The sequence below is a fragment of the Heptranchias perlo genome, chromosome 27 (genome assembly GCF_035084215.1).
Source record: "Heptranchias perlo isolate sHepPer1 chromosome 27, sHepPer1.hap1, whole genome shotgun sequence".
In the NCBI taxonomy this organism is placed as follows: Eukaryota; Metazoa; Chordata; class Chondrichthyes; order Hexanchiformes; family Hexanchidae; genus Heptranchias; species Heptranchias perlo.
In genome coordinates this window covers 32,675,602-32,692,344 of record NC_090351.1, presented here as the reverse complement: position 1 = coordinate 32,692,344, position 16,743 = coordinate 32,675,602, and the positions used below count along the sequence as shown (strand labels likewise).

General features: G+C 43.1%; 1 protein-coding gene across 1 annotated transcript in view; it reads right to left on the bottom strand.

Moving 5' to 3' along the window:
* LOC137344546 (solute carrier family 26 member 9-like) overlaps positions 1 to 16,743 on the bottom strand; it is an 84,927-nt gene that overhangs the window by 26,382 nt on the left and 41,802 nt on the right. The window contains exons 7-14 of the mRNA XM_068007592.1: positions 15,888 to 16,052; positions 15,635 to 15,787; positions 14,834 to 14,916; positions 11,394 to 11,541; positions 8,745 to 8,858; positions 6,221 to 6,298; positions 4,497 to 4,592; positions 3,199 to 3,305 (exon numbers count right to left, since the gene is read on the bottom strand). Of these exons, the coding sequence (XP_067863693.1) occupies positions 3,199 to 3,305; positions 4,497 to 4,592; positions 6,221 to 6,298; positions 8,745 to 8,858; positions 11,394 to 11,541; positions 14,834 to 14,916; positions 15,635 to 15,787; positions 15,888 to 16,052 (944 nt within the window). The remainder of the gene's footprint in view (positions 1 to 3,198; positions 3,306 to 4,496; positions 4,593 to 6,220; positions 6,299 to 8,744; positions 8,859 to 11,393; positions 11,542 to 14,833; positions 14,917 to 15,634; positions 15,788 to 15,887; positions 16,053 to 16,743) is intronic.

Below are 16,743 nucleotides of genomic sequence, written 5' to 3'. Positions count from 1 at the left end.
TTTTCCTGTCCATGACTAGTCCTTCCCCCAGTACTTTTCCTTTACATGACACAGTCCCCCCCCCCCCCCCAGGGGCAATGGGACTAGCTGGATTGCTCATGTTTAGAGCCGGCGCAGACTTGATGGGCCAAATGGCCTCCTTCCGTGCTGTAACCTTCTATGATTCTATGATACTCTTCCTATACATGGTACAGCTCCCCCCAGTATTTTTCCTATACATGGCACCGTTCCCCCAGTATTTTTCCTATACATGGCACAATTCCCTCAGTATTTTTCCTATACATGACATTGTTCCCCCAGTATTTTTCCTGTCGCCAAACAGCTTCCCTTCACTATTTTTCTTGTGCATTACATAGATCGCCCCAGTATTTTTCCCTCAAGACCTTGATGTTTTTACCCTGTCCTTTCCTGCACACATCTACAAGTTAAAATGCAACAAGGCAAGGATGCAAACAATAAAATCGCTCTGTTGATATTTTGCTAAATAGTTGCTAAAAAGCTTTCAACCCATAAATCAAGTCTCAACCTCTTTGCTCTGCCAATAACATCATTGGAGGGCTGCATTCAGTCATTGGCTCCATCTGTGGAAACAAGAGGGTGGCTATTTCAAGTCTGACAGAAATGAACAAGAGCCCAAAATCCTGTCGATTCTGTACCTTTGCCATTTTCCTTCCTCTGTTAGACAAGTGTTGGACTTGATTTTCTTGTAACGTACAAGAATTCTGAAGATATGACGGTATCGGAATTCCCCAAAAGCCATCAAAAAGTAGTACTGGGACCCTCACTGACCCATTTTAGAATCATACAGCAGAGAAGGAGGCCATTCGGCCCGTCGTGCCTGTGCCAGCTCTTTGAAACAGCTATCCAATTAGTCCCACTCCCCTTCTCTTTCCCCGTAGTCCTGCAATTTTTTTCCTTTCAAGTATTTATCCAATTCCTTTTTGAAAGCCATGATTGAATTTGCTTCCACCATCCTTTCAGGATGTGAATTCCAGATCATAACAACTCACTGCGTAAAAGAAAGAAGAGATTTCTCCTTATCTCCCCTTTGATTTCTTTTGACCATTATCTTTTGGTTATTGAAAAGTTCTTTATTATTGGGGCTCAAGATGGCTCTCATGATGTTATGAAGCTATCTGAACAGTTACAACGTGTCTGGGAGCAACCTGTTTGCTGAGGATTCTTTCTGAAGCCAACGAAAATAAAATAAATTAGTTCTCGGATTAACCTGATATTTTTTCAGCTTGTTGTCTGGTTTGCAGTTACTTTGTATTTTATCTTAAGGATGCAAATCATTGAAGGAAGGAGTTTTTGTTTTGTGCCTGGATATTACCAAAAAGATTAAATAAATAAACTGGAATCTCTGTCGAGTTTGAAACTGCAGATGAGGCCGAGGGGACCTGGACAAGCTCTTTTTTTTGTCCTTTGAAACTATTTCTAAACTAAATGTGCCTTTTTCATACTTCTTAATTTTGTTTTAATATCGGGGGAATTATCTTTATGTAAACACAGCTGGCAAAACAATTCTGAAATGGTATATTTTCGTGAGACAAAAAAAAAATCCCCGAGTTAGGTTCTGAAGAAATGAAGGAAAATTCAGAAGAAACCACATCAAGATGGAAATGTTTCAGCTCTCCCTGTAAGCCCTGTTTGAAGTTTGCTTTTGCAGGATATTAGACTCAAGTGCTAATTTCATTTCCCTCAGCAGCAATTGCGCCAGGCACAGTTCATCCAACTGGCAAATCTTGTTGATTATGTAGAAGAATATATCGAACCCCAAGTTGGGTTCTGTCACATCTTTGGAACTTTTTGTTGACTGTTGATGGGGGCCAGTTCCACAGCTTGGGGCCATTCTCTGCTAACTTGACTGGGTGGCTATTCTTCATGTTTTTTTATTATTCATTCATTCTGGGGATGTGGGCATCGCTGGAAAGGCTGGCATTTATTGCCCATCCCTAGTTGCCCTGAGGTGGTGGTGGTGGGCCTTCTTCGTGAACCACTACATGGTGGTTTCATACAACTGAGTGGCTTGCTAAGCCACTTCAGAGGGCAGTTAAGAGTCAACCACGTTGGTGTGGGACTGGAGTCTCATATAGGTCAGACCAGGTAAGGAGGGCAGCTTTCCTTCCCTAAGGGACACGAATGAACCAGTTGGGTTTACAACAATCCAGCTAGTTATTTGACCGGGGTGAGGGGGAACGGAATCAGGAACATAGGGACAGGAGTAGGCCATTCAGTCCCTCGAGCCTGTTCTGCCATTCAGTCAGGTCATGTATCTTAACTCCATTTACCCGCCTTGGTTCCATATCCCTTAATACCCTTACTTAACAAAAATTTATCAATCTCAGTTTCAAATTTTCAATAGCCTTAACAGCTTTTCTGGGGGAGAGAATTCCAGATTTCCACTACCCTTTGTGTGAAGAAGTGCTTTTGGACATCACCTCTGAAGGGGCTAGCTCTAATTTTAAGGTTATGCTGCTCTGTTCTGGACTCCCCCACCGGAGGAAATAATTTCTCTCCATCTATCCTATCCTCATTCTGTTTTTACCAACAGCTTTATTTGAAATCACAAGCTTTCGGAGCTTTGCTCCTTCATCACCTGACGAAGGAGCAAAGCTCCGAAAGCTTGTGATTTCAAATAAAGCTGTTGGACTATAACCTGGTGTTGTGCGACTCCTTACATTTGTCCACCCAAGTCCATCACCGGCATCTCCACATCATATCTCCGGATGGCAGACAGGACTCTGATGAGGAGCCAACATGTGCTTGAATAAGGCAAACCTAAGATGGCCTTTTTTGCATTAGCATTCAAAAAGAAGAACATTTGGGTAGACAGACTGGCCACTCCACCAGCTAACTCTCCAGTCCTTTCTGCCGTAGTTCTCTGTGTTAGGGGATAAGGGGTAAAACTGGATGTTTCCAGCAGCCATTTCTGGTTTTAATAAAAAACAAATGTGGTAGGAATCACTTGGCTACCCTAAAGATGATATTCTGGGCCAAAGTGATTAAAAGAATTGCAATACCCTGTTTAGACAAGTGTTCAGTATTGACAGCAACCTCACTCCTCTTATTTTTCCATATACTGTTTCATTCACTTCAAATTTCCACGACCTTCGAGCTTAATTTTGAGATCCAACCCTTGTGTTTTTTTTTTAACGGTTACTTAAAATGAGCTTTAAGTTATGCCAACGTACTTACAATTGTGTTTGAAACACAACCATCAGCGCCGAGAATCCTACTCCGACAGCTAGCCCGTAGGGTAGACCGAGCAGAAACGCTGACAGGAAACTCACCACCCACACACACTGAGGGATAAAGAGAGGATGTGTAACTTTTACATGAAAGAAGCAAACGCTCACCACAAAAACAAAACTACTATTTCATCTGAATAGATCCACAGTGGGGTGTGTCAACAGCTATTGCTCAACATCACTTTCAAAATAAAGTATGTTCAAACCAGTGAGGTTGACCTAAACAAGCCAGTTGTAATCTCTTTTGCAGATTCATAACTCCGGGACTTTCATGTGGGTTTCCTAGTTTTCCCAACTCTTTTGCCTACCGCAATTCCTATACCACAACTATTTACCTCCCCACACTGTTTTTCACTGTGCTTCTGTGCCAGGGTCTAATTTTGGTTTCCAGTTTTCTATCTTGAAGCTGCTGATTCATGTTTGGGGCACAGTTCTGTGGGTGTCGGCTGCTCTTCTGCATCTCTCCTAAGTGGCCATTTTTAAGCCTGAGCCTAAGCAGCTAGTGCTGGCAAGTTATTCAACTGTGGAAGGTGCCACCGTTCAGCCCGATTGTGCCCTTACCCAGTGGTCCACACATGCTCACTTTCCAAGGGGTCACTGTGTGGCAATCAGGATCATGGCTGATTTTCTCTTCCCTCTCTCTCTAATCTCCTCCACCCTCCGAGAGCTCTGTGTTCCTCCAATTCTGGCCTCTTCTGCATCCCTGATTTCCTTCGCTCCACCATTGGCGGCCGTACGCTCTGGGATTCCCTTCCTAAACTTCTCCACCTCTCTTCCCTTCCTGTAAAAGGCTCCTTAAAACCTACTTCTATCTGTCCTAATATCTCCTTATGTGGCTTGGTGTCAATTTTTGTTTGATAACACTCCTGTGAAGTGCCTTGGGATGTTTTACTATGTTAAAGGTGCTATATAAATGAAAGTTGTTGTTGTAGTAGTAATCATGTAACTCGGTGTAGGCCGGGAATCAAACCTGGGATGTGGGATGAATTATTCAGTGCCACGGTATCAAGTGCATTTAATAAGTGGACCCTCTAATTCTAGTAGATTTCATTAACACTTTGAGTATTGAAATTTTTACAGTTTTCAAAATGCATGCAAAAAATCTGGGTTCCCAAACAACGTATTAGGACAGAGGTACTGGGAGTTGCATGTTGAAGCATGAGCTTGTACACGCATGACTTGACACACATCAATTAACACATTACGTGTGGTTCTCGCACTTTATAACAAGGAAGTTTCACTCACACAGTCCTGTTTGCTTTTCTTCCACAGGTAGTAAGGGTCTGTGACCTGCATCAAGGTGTTTTTCAGGTTCACTGCAATCAGTGCTCCCAGCACAGACTAGAGACAGAAACAAAGCACTTCTGTGTATTTAAATAATATCACAAGCTGCTGTATTAAAATTGTATGGATTATGTAGCATCAAACTGTATACCAGAGTAAACCCTTATCTTTTGTATGCTGTCATCATCTATTTAAAATATTGTCACTCTTTTCCTTCCCACTTTACCTCCCTTGTTGGGGAGGATGGAATAATCCACTTATGTATAAAGATTGTTAATGTCAGTACTTGATTGGCCCACCTTAAATCACAAAGAAAAGCACAGATGAGGTGGGCTGTTCATCCATCCATCCATAGAAGTCGAACTCTTAAAGGACTCCAGAGTTTTTGCCTGCACTACTCTGCCCAGAGTTCATTTTAGGTGATAAGTCACTCTGTTTGAAGAAATGCTTCCTGACATGAGAGTAACTTTGCCTTTTCCCAGTTTGTACCCCTTGTCCTGCAGTCATAGATTAACTTGAATTAATTTTTCAGCTTTGGTTTAGTTGTAGCACTCTCACCTCTGAATCAGAAGATTGTGAGTTCACACCCAACTCCAGAGCATCGACATCTGAAAAGTTGACTTATCTGTTCTCTCCACAAATGCTGCCCGACCTGCTGAGTCTTTCTGACCTTTTCTCTTCCTGCTTGAGAATATAATCTAGACTGACGCCGAGGGAGCGCTGCACCGTCAGAAGTGCTCCTTCAATTCTGGCCTTTTGCGTATCCCCAATTTCCTTCGTCCCACCATTGGCGGCTGTGCCATCAGCTGCCTAGGCCCTAAGCTCTGGAATTCCCTCCCTAAACCCCTCCGCCTCTCTACCTCTCTCTCCCCCTTTAAGACGCTCCTCAAAACTTACCTCATTGACCAAGGTTTTGATCACCTGTCCTAACATCTCCTTATGTGGCTCGGTGTCAGCTTTTGTTTGAAAATCGCTCCCGTGAAGCGCCTTGGGACGTTTTACTACAGTAAAGACGCTATATAAATGCAAGTCATTGTTGTCAAACTGACTCCCCGTCTGCCCTCTTAGGTGGCTGTAAAAGATCCCATGGCACTATTCAAAGAAGAGTAGTGGAGTTCTCAGTGTCCTGATCATAAGTTGTGCCTCAACAACAAGAGGGAGCTGAACCGGTTCTTGACTGGGGCAGAGATTGTATCATATAGAAGGTAGGTGTCTTTATAGATAACACTTGGACCATGTGATCTCCTGGACTTGTTTCGATCGCCTAAGGGGGTCAGAGAGGAATTTTCCAGAGTTTTTTTTCTCTTATTGGCCCTGGGTTTTTCTCTTTTTTTGCCTCTCCCAGTGGTTTACATTGCTCTTGGAGGGGGCGGGGGGGAGGTTAGTCCTGATGCTGCAGCCATCACAAGTGCAGGTAGGCTTGATGGATTTTTCCTGCTCGCCATTTCATATGTTTGTACCAGCAGTCAAAACAAATTATCTGGTTATGTAGCTCATTGCTGTTTGTGGGACCCTGCTGTGTACAAATTGGCTGCCGTGTTTCCCTACATTACAACAGTGACTAGACTTCAAAAGTAATTCATTTTGGTTTGTAGCGCTTTGGGAAATCTGAGGACATGAGAGGCATAATAGAAATGCAAGTTCTTTCTTTCTACTGTATGTATCACCATGTGACAGGTTCTTACCTTAGGAAGTGGCTCCAAGTATACTCCCAAAGCCATAAATACCACAAACACCACAAGCACAACGCACAGACTTGCAAACTGGAAAGAAGAGATGACACATCAAGTTACAAGGTATATTTTGAAGACCTGCAGCCAAGGATGAATATTTCTTTTGCACTCTCAGTAAAAGTGACTGCTACACTAAACGTCTATGTCATTGGCTTGTTCCAGACAGTAGCAGATGTCAAAAAGATCAGCTAGTGCGTAGTTAACCACTGCACCTTAGAGGTAGCAGATGGCCTCTTTTGGCAAGTATCTGCATTCATCAAGTTCAACATTGGCATGATTGGCTGCTGAATTGTGTGTTAGTTTGGATGTCCCTGAATGCCCAATGAGAGAACTTGTGTGTTCCTGCCAGTGCACTAAAAAATGGGAGGAAAAAGTAACTCTCATTTTGGTCAGTCAGTGCTTTGAGTAAATGAACCACCGTGTAACCAGTGCACTTTCCAGTATTGATGAAAAATAGTCACATCTAGCAGTTGAAGATGGAGATCTTGGACGACATGCGAAAGCAACAAAAGGAATAGGAGCCCTGAAAATTCGCAAGGTGGGGGAAAGGGCCTTCCAATGTAAGTGCCGGGATGTGCCTGCTCATGGCTTCCGTCACTCATCCCGCAGTCAGGGAGAGGAGCAAGCCTCTGGTAGGTTAGGAGCACGTTTGTGGTGTCCCCTCGCTGAAATAAGCAGATACACCAGCTAAAGCTTTCTGCGGAGGGGCGAAGTGCCGGGTCCCCCCTAAAAGGTGTCAACACCCCCCTCCTGTGACTCCCTCCATCAGGGAGCGGGTTGTAATTTTAAAAAAAGTTGAACTACCCTGATCTTCGTGGATCTTGGCTCAGCCCCCATGGTGAGTCCTACGTCCATCAACACTACATCAGGTATTGGCTGAGGGCTGGGACATAGAAACTCACAACTTGGGGTGTGCCCTCACTTCTGGTTCTGACATTCTTGCATTAGTGGCCTTGTAGGAGTGGATGGAAGCTCTTCCCGACAAGGCCGTATTGGAATCTTGGACATAAGACTGGGATCTAAAGTATCGGGACTATCCAGGCCCTAGACTGAGTTTGCAGCCAATCCGTCAGCTTCCCACCAAAATTACAGTGGGAGACCACCAGAAAAGCATGGATCATTGCCCCCAGGGTAAATGTGGGTGGGCTCTGCTCCCACCAAGGAGACTTGCTTGATGGGCATGTGGATTGGAGAACTGGGCACAGAGATCAGCTTGCCTTATTTGCGAGGGATCCTGATTTTTCAGGGATTAATCTTAATGACCAGAAAATTGGGAGCACCATGAATCAAGTGTGCTAAATCCCTGCTAGCCACTCCTCAAGTGAGTGATGTGCTTTGCTTGATATACATCAGTTAACGCACATGATTTCTTAAAGAAATTGAATTGCGTTCTAAGTCTTAAAAATATGATTGAAGATGATTTTAGGCAATTCCCTCCAGTCACCGATCCAACACCAAAAGCTTTTGGTTTGACATAAAAAACCATAAAACCAATTAAACTGCCAGATTGTTTTTATTATTACGGTTCGCTAAGAGACCGTCAAGACCCATCCCCATGTTTAAGAGTCTCCAAACCAAGCAAATGAGAAATCCACATAGGTAGAGTTTCTGTTTGCCCGATATGGAGTATGCACTCACTCCCTTCAGGGACATACCCTAATTCCAGAGAACTTAGCTGCAAATTGGCAGAGCAAAGGCTTAAGAACCTCCAAGTATGTATAAGGGTACTGCTGCAGTTTAACTAACTAAATCCACTCAGCTTACCAGCACAGGACACGGGTAAGCTTCCTGCTACTTGTCCAGCCAAACCTATCCTACCGCTTAGGGCAGTGCTTTACACGGCTACATGGAGCTGAGTGGGAAGAATTCTATCGCCAGTGACAGGTCTAACCCTCTAGGTCCCAATAATGAGCCAGGCTGGCTGGTGATTCCTTCTCAGTGCACTGGAACACTGTGGACCTGCTTAGCTCAGGGATCAGATTACCAAGTCTATCACTGGGTGGATGCTGGGTCAATTGAAATTTTCAAAATTGAGATGAATAGATTTTTGTTGGGTAAGGGTATCAAGGGCTACGGATCAAAGATGGGTAAATGGAGTTGAGGTCCAGATCAGCCATGATCTGATTGAAGGGCTGAACAGACTGAATGGCCTACTCCTCATATGTCACATACAGTTGACATGGTTCCGAATTTCCATCACTAGATGTTTTTGCCTTGGAGCCAGCTCAGTCCCTCAAAGATCCTGCTTAACTGTACCCATCCCTCAGGAGGACAGTCACTAGACAACTGATAAGCGAATGTTTGAGTCCACGGTAGGTGAGCATCAGGTACCAGGAGGCCCTCTTGAGTGGCATTTTGTGAACAATAGAAATGACCATGAAATCCCTCTGACCACACCATGCCCCATCAAGTGATGGTTGGAATCTGAAGCTTCAGTCACGATTGACAATAGTGGCAGAGAAATGAATCAATTTACCTGTGAGCTTCCACCACCCCCTTCTACAGCCAACGTAACAGACAGTGCACAACAGATAACGTGGATGTTGAAAAATGATCCAAAAAAGTTACCACAGCCCAGTGCCAACATTTCCTGGAATATAGAAGAAACAAATTATTGCAGCAACAAGGAAGAAGTGGAAGGATCAAAATCCTGAAAGGCTGTATAACTGATGGCAATATGTATTGGTACAGAGTTACATTTACTGATGTACTAAGGGCATGTCACAAAACTACTGACTCCTACCCAAACATCAGATCCATTTTTAGGTGGAGGATGGTCATAATCCCCTTGTATTTGGTCTGCATTTGAAAATGGAACTTGAAAATATATATGTTTAAAATCTCGTATTTATTTTCCTTTTTCTCTTTTGACTCGTTATGTATATTTCTCATTCAAGATGCATGGTTGGTGACCTGTTTCCATGTCTCTGCCAATGGCATACAGCGCACTTGCCTATTAGCTTTCCTTCCCTCTTTGAAAGGAAGCAACTAGCCCCTGCTTGTTTCCCCTCCCCCCCCATCCCCACTTCCAGCTGGCAAAGCCAAGATCAAGAACTCTGCAACATATTTTGTACTAGCGAGGATCTGAACCTTGCTTGAAGGGATTTAGAGCAGGTGCTCAGTATAGCTGCAGCCTCCTTTGGTATAAGGAGACAGTAAGGTCAGGAACTATATTGTACATTATATAATCAGGATCAGCCTGAGAAAGGGGTTAAAAATCTTAATGTCCTCTATGAACCAAAGCGAATGAAAAGAATAACGTCTGTTTTAGAGTTGTCCCAATGGTTAATACTTCTCAGTTGAACCTGTATTGTTCACATGGTGCTGCTTGAGTATATTATATAGGTTTAGCATTCTCGTTCTAAATTGCTGTTCTAATTAAACTCTACTATTATGGTGGCTGTGATGGTGCAGAATGGCTGGAGTTCTGACATTGTGTCATCGTGTGGCAGGTGATAACTTTGCATCTGATGAGTTGGCAATTGTTAACTGTGTGACAAGGTGAGGCTAAACACTTCCCCATAATGAGACAGGGGGAAGTGGGGGTGTCGTCATCCTGAGTCACTTTTTGTGTAATTCATTTTAACTATTAATGGAACTGCATTGCCATATTCTTTCGAGAGGTTTCAATTTTTTTACTGAAGGGTGAAAGGCAAAGACCCGTAGTACAGGGCATCACTGGAGTTGAAAAGAGCAAAAATGAAGACAAACTAAGTAGTGATTTGGTAATGCTGAGTTTAACTTTTAAAAGTCAGAAGATTGTAGGAGGAGGGAAAGGATGAGGGAGGTACAGCGTTCCACAGTTTTATGGTTCTGGCAAAGAATGAGTTAGAGTAAGAAACTTGCATTGAGTCTTGATTTCAGCATGGTGAATATGTAGCAAGGAGGAAACACATGGAGAATAGCAAATTTGTAGCTTAGAAGGAAAAGGAAAGTTCAGTGGAACAGTGACTATAATCATATTAATAAATAGAAGAAAAAACAAGAAAGACTGTGGCAGAGAGATTAGAGACTAGAGATGAATCAGATGATAGTTCTTTCTTGACTCCTGTCCAGAAGTGCAAAACGGGTGCTGGAAGAACCTCCCCAGACACGTAAGCAGTATTCATGCCTTGGATGGACTTGGGTTTTTAAAATTAACGGTAACTTTGATAACTTTACAAAGTACTCAGGTAAAGGCAACAGTACAGTGGTTTGAAAGATAAGTTGAATCACCTTTCTTCAAGATTGGGTCCACATGAACAAGGACAAAGTAATGTGCCTGCCCCACCTGGATTGAGATTTTTTGCTTAGTGTAAATGGAGCAGAAACCCCCTCTGCCACTACAGTGCAAGAATTTCATCTGCTCCCCTCCCTCCAAGTGGAAAGAGTTTCTATGTCACTATCTTAAGGACAATAGAAGAGATACTATTAGGACCTCAGGTGATATTGGCGTTCAGAGCGTGGAGGGTTCAGATGAGGATAAAGCACGATTTCAGTTATAATCATTTAAATAGGAAGGAGCAAGAGAGGAAGATTCCTTCCCTACATCATCAAGATTACAGTTGGAGGAGAAACGTGAGCCGAAAGGGTGATCTTTATTTTTGGAAGAGCTGACAACAGTACCACCATAGGAAGTGGGATGGAAAGAGGAGTGATCAAAGTTCTGAGAGCCAGGTTTGGCTAAGGGATCATCAGGGGCAGTTGCCGTTAGGACAGGAAAACCGCAGTTAATGTTTCTTTTCAGTAAGGTTGCATTTTTGCAGCTCTAATAATCAATTTACAGACATCATGAGCAGAGATAAAGTTGGATCAGGCTGATTAGCTGAATTACTGAGATGGTCAGGGATAGGAGCTGGTTGCTCCCTTAGTTGTTTAAGTTCGTTCGGGATACAAGGCACTTGGCATTAGTGCCAGTGTACATTCTGACCTCATCATTACAAAATCCACAGCGACAAAGTGGTTCGTTTTTTTGAGGACTGAGGTTCATTTTAAGGGAGAGGTACCAGAGCAAATTTTTTTAACTCTTTTTTTAAAAAGAGTTCACTGTAGCAATGTTGTGATGTCGAATATTGTAGCTAATTTTTAAAAGGACAGAACAACTAATTCTTCATATATTTATATCAGGCAGTTGTCTGATTCGTACTTGGTTTGCATTTATGTCATAGCCGTGTTTGGCGGAGATTGTCCTCCCGACAGCTAAATTAATGATGTAACCAACGATGGCAAGTGAGAAAGCTGTTCCGACCATTTCAGTCCACAGATTGACTTGAGGGACATCTGGAGCAGGCATCCTGTTAGATAAAGAAAAAAAGTGCCAATATTTACTTACTGCTTGAAGTAGATGGAAGGAATTCCACTGGGAATGAGTGGATCACTTGGACAAATCCCAATTTAATCAAGGCTACCAAAATCTGAACTTGGTCCGATGTAGGAAAAGTGCGACTATCTTCTCCAGCTGAGTGGCAATGTGGAACTCTAGCCATTGCCTCTAAGTTTCTTTCCTCTAAATCTTTTCCTCATATCCCACTCTTTACTGTAGAGCTAAAGAATAAAAGGAGACTACACTCTCTTCTTTCAGTGGGGAGGGAAAGCATTCTGCACAACAAATTTTGCCAGGGCTGCCATTAATGCCGTGTGGTATTTCTGGGCATGTGGCAAGCTGGGCATGTGCGCCCCTCCCAGTACGCGTTAATTAAGCAGAGTATGCTGACCTCCACCACCCCCCACCCACCCCCGACCTCCCTGTGTGGGGTAGGTTCTTTTTGAGATGGAGTGCATCGCTACTCTTGACCTACTGCAACTAGCAGAGCTGGTGAAACCTCTTCACTGACAACAGCGTAAACTGAATATCAGTTGGAGTTCAGATTCAGATCATGTCCCCCAGTGAGATAGACCAGTGATCTTACACCAGGGTTGGCTCGTTCCAAGTTATCACTGAAACACAATGCACCCATATGGAGCAGTTTCCCCTTCCTGAAGTTTAACTTCTTGTTTTGGGCGATCTGACTTAGATGCTCAAATTGACACTGCAACTATCTGTGATAAAAGTTTCCTTCAACATTGCTTGGATTTGGGAGTACTTTATAAGCTTCACCCATCCAGAGTATTTTGGGAATTATGGATACACAGATTCCACCTAACGCAATCCTGGTGTGGAGCTTCACTCACTGGGAGTGCATAATGGGAATTTGGGAACATGTTCACCATGATTTCCTGGCCATTAAAATGAATGGACTGAAAATCGCGGAGAGTTCTTACCTGAATTCCAATACGTACTCCCACCAGGTGAAGCTTTGTGCTAGAAGCACATATTCATAGATTTCAATACAAGGGATAATTCTATCACCATAAACTTCCCCTTTAAATGAGAATTCCCGATAAAATCCAGTTTCCTTAAAAAATATTATTTTTAGAAGAGTAATTGTGTACATCAAGGTGAGGGATATCACTGGGGGGGATTAAACAGATCCCACTTTGGACACCCATTGTCCCACACAGGACAAACTAAATACAGAGTTAAAATCCTTTTACGCTGCCCAGTGATTCCAAATCTCAGAAGAATAGCTGCACCAATGGGAATTTATTCCATTTCCTATTAAAATCATCTTGTACCATCACTGAGAATGATAACTGATTTTATGGCAGTTAATACTGAATTGTGGACACTTTTCCGCTGCTTGTCCCTGGATTGAGACTTCCTAAACTCATTTCATGTGGGATCTTTACAGCAGCAAACAGAGGCGATTTTCATAACAATCCTGGATTTGTATCTAGATGCCACCGTGCATGTGTGACGCATCATGTGTTACAACGCAAACTTTTCCGAGTAGTGAACAATAGACTGATTTTGACAGCTCCTCGGTTTTCCCAGAAAATTCACCAGTGTGATGACAACGCTTGTTTTAGATTTGATCGATAATTTTTGGATTTATTACCAGCTGGTCGTATTGCTTAAAATCTGCTTCAAGCCAAAGAACATATTTTCAGTCTTGTGGGTGGGAATTCTTAATATAAATATTATCATACAGAGATTAGACACCAGGGCAGACTTTTTATTATTTGTTTGTCAGTATAACCACTCCCTTCATATTCCAGCTGGAGTTAAAAGGATGGATTTGATGAATTAGCTCCCAGTGCAGTGTCCCGCCCAGTGCTCCGTTAATTATGCAGGGTGTTCTGGCCTCCAGAGCCAAATTCCCAAGATGCACCCCCCTCCACCCCCCCATCTCTCTGCACAAAGCTTGGTGCCAAGAATGCTAATTCATTAAATCTACCCCATATCGCATATTAAATAATCAGCACAAAATCTGGCCCCAACCAACTGGAAATTGTTTCTCAGTAAACACGATGCAAGAAAAAATAGAAAGTGGTGAAAATACAAAACAGGTCAGTCAGCTGCATGGTTCTGGATCACAGTATCACGGTAGATATAGCACAGGAGGAGGCCATTCGGCCCATCGTGCCTGTGCTGGCTCTTTGAAAGAACTATCCAATTAGTCCCACTCCCCTTCTCTTTCCCCATAGCAGTGTAAATTTTTTCTCTTCAAGTATTTATCCAATTCCCTTTTGGAAGTTACTGAATCTGCTTCCACCGTCCTTTCAGACAATGCATTCCAGATCATAACAACTCGCTGCATTAAAAAAAATGTTTCCTCATGTCGCCTCTGGCTCTTTTGCCTATCACTTTACATCCGTGTCCTTTGGTTACCAACCCTTTGAAAAAGCTATCTAATTGAAAAAGCTATCTAATTAGTCCCACTCTCCTCCTCTTTTCCCCATCACCCTGCCAGAGATTTAGGACAGAGAGCAGGAGAAATTTTGAGAGGCTGTGGAATTAGTGATCGAACCCTCTGTCAGGACAATCTTAACTAAAAATGCGAAACTACCTCGTCCCTTTTGAGATTCTGACATGCTCGCTGATCACCTCCTGCACTTTGGCCTGGATATTAAACCCCTCCCGAAGGGCAGGAGAGGGTCGGATGGGTGGTTAAAATGTAAAAATCGACCATTCCTACATGTCCTGTGATGTTGCACGTTCATTGCCCGCTAACGCCCCCTTCTCCCATCCCTTTCTGTTCTTGTCTCTGGGATTATATCGGGACCTTTGCTTTTGTTTTTGATTTTTTTTTTTGCTTTCCAGCATTTCCTTTTATTAAATTCCAAGTCATTCTGTTGGATATTGGGGTTGGGGGGGAGGGGGATGGGGAAGAAGAGATGGGGGGAACAAACCGCCAGTGATTCCAAGGCCAAATCCAAATCTAAGGGATAATTTTCCGCCTTTGTGTATCAGAAATTCGGGCGCACCCTGCATGTGATTTAAACTAATGTTCAAGAAAATTGTGCGCAGAACGAGTTTGAATTTCCGATGTGTTCTGCTGGTGGGCAATGTCCCCCCCGCCCCCCCCCCCCCCACCAGGAGTTCAAATTCAGAATTTTACCCCTCTGATCTCTGGAATCAGATAGCGATCATAAATCACTTTAGCATTGATGTCGTATTTGATCCAGCTATGTTGTATATTTGTTAGGGTTCACCACCACCAAACGTTTTGCAGGAGGATGTTTATATTCTCCATTCTCACTCACCCTAGAGGAATCACTCCAACAACATCAATTTCATATTTTTTTGGTAAGTGTAGGCCTCCTGAGATTGCCGTGGTAACGACGACCTAAAAGCGAAATCATAACATTATTCCATTTTTAAAAAATATTGTAATAAATCAATTTCCCCTCCCTCCTTCTCCCCCACCCCAAACTTCCATTTTTCTTCCCCTCTCTGCTAGAGGTGGTGACGTTTGTGATGATTCAGTGCACCAGGTACCAGCAGCTCTTTGATACTTTGTCCAAGTCACCACTCGAGTCTGGTTAGTTAGTGTGGGCAGGTTATTCACTTGATCCTGATCCTATCTTCGCCCAATATAACATTTACCTTTTCCAACAGGGTTGACTGGATAATGATCAGAACCTGGCTGTTTTATTCCCTTTCCTAACTTGGGGATACTTGGTGCAATTCCATTGCTTCCATGGAAATGAAAATCAGGAGAGATGTATAACGGGCAGCTGAATTGATATCGCCTGTTTTACATTATCCCCCAAGCTCAAAATTACGCCCACATATCCAATTGTTCTCCATCACCACCCCACTGAGATCAGCAAACACAGCACAGACCAGGGAACGAGGATTTGACCTTGGGCTGCATGTTAGTCCTGCACTGGGTGATCCATTTACCCACTGAGCCATTAGGGCTCCCCCTGATAGATTGCAGAATCACTAAATCTCACGTGAAAAGCAACTGTGATTTCAGAAACTCTCAAATGCGACTCCTAGTCTTAACAAGAATCTACGCAAGGTCCAAGAAAAGATAGGAGCTACAAGGCTTTACTTACTACAACGATTTCCATAGGGATGGGGAATGGAAGCTTGTGCTTAAATCTAACGTTCAACTCCTTTACAATGAACAGGACCACGCTGCTGATCAGAGCAAATATCAATGATGCTACATTCGTTTTGGGAAGGTTTTTACAGATGTCAATGAACGTCTGGTTTAAAAAAAAATAACAAGATCAGAAAAGTTACGCTGTAGCTCAAAACAGAGCAATGAATCAATATCCTGTTAATATCTGCCTGTCTGTTACTTACATATATTATTGCCAGCGGGCCACTGTGTGCATGGATGGTCAGACCAAAGATGTATTTCAACACCGAGATGAAAATTTGTAACCCAGCTGCAGTCATGAATCCTCTGATGAAGGATTCGGAGAGGTAAATGGAAATAAAGCCAAACTGAATGAATCCTAAACAAATCTGTTAATCAATAAGAAGGGAGCTTGTTATTCAGTGTATTGTATTTATTGTTGTACAACATGTAGAATCAAAGATTACAGCACAGAACAATACCATTCAATGCCAGCTCTTTGTCTAGAGCTGTCTACTGCCATACCCTGTCTTTTTGCTACATGTAAAGACATTGGAATATAGCCTTAATTCAAATCTTGTGTATCTTTCCCTTGCTTGGTAAGGTAGTTTATTATAGGTTCTTGTGAATCAGGTGACGGGTTGCCAACTCTGGACGTATTCCTGGAGGTTTCATCACATGACCTCTAACCACCCCACAGCCTTTTCCCCCCCCTTCTCCAATATTTTTATATTTAATAAACGCAAGTGGTTCAAAGAAAATGAAAAAAAAAACACTTTCTTTAATACCCCTATGATTTTTCTCCTGGGTTCCCTCGTAGCAGTGTCCAGGAGATTAATCTTTAATTTCTGGAGACTCCGGGGTAATCCCTGGAGGGTTGGCAACCCTAAGTGCAGTCAGCGGCACTGTTTTCATTTCATTGAGATGGTGGTGGTAATTTGCCAAGTCTGCGCTGTTGGCGGGCGAGCTTCCATTGGTGGCAGTGCGGACCGGAAATTCGGGTGTGCGCTGCCCGTGATTCCTTGACGAAATAGTCGGAATATCGTGGCAGTGCACACCTGAATTTCCGATTTGCACTGG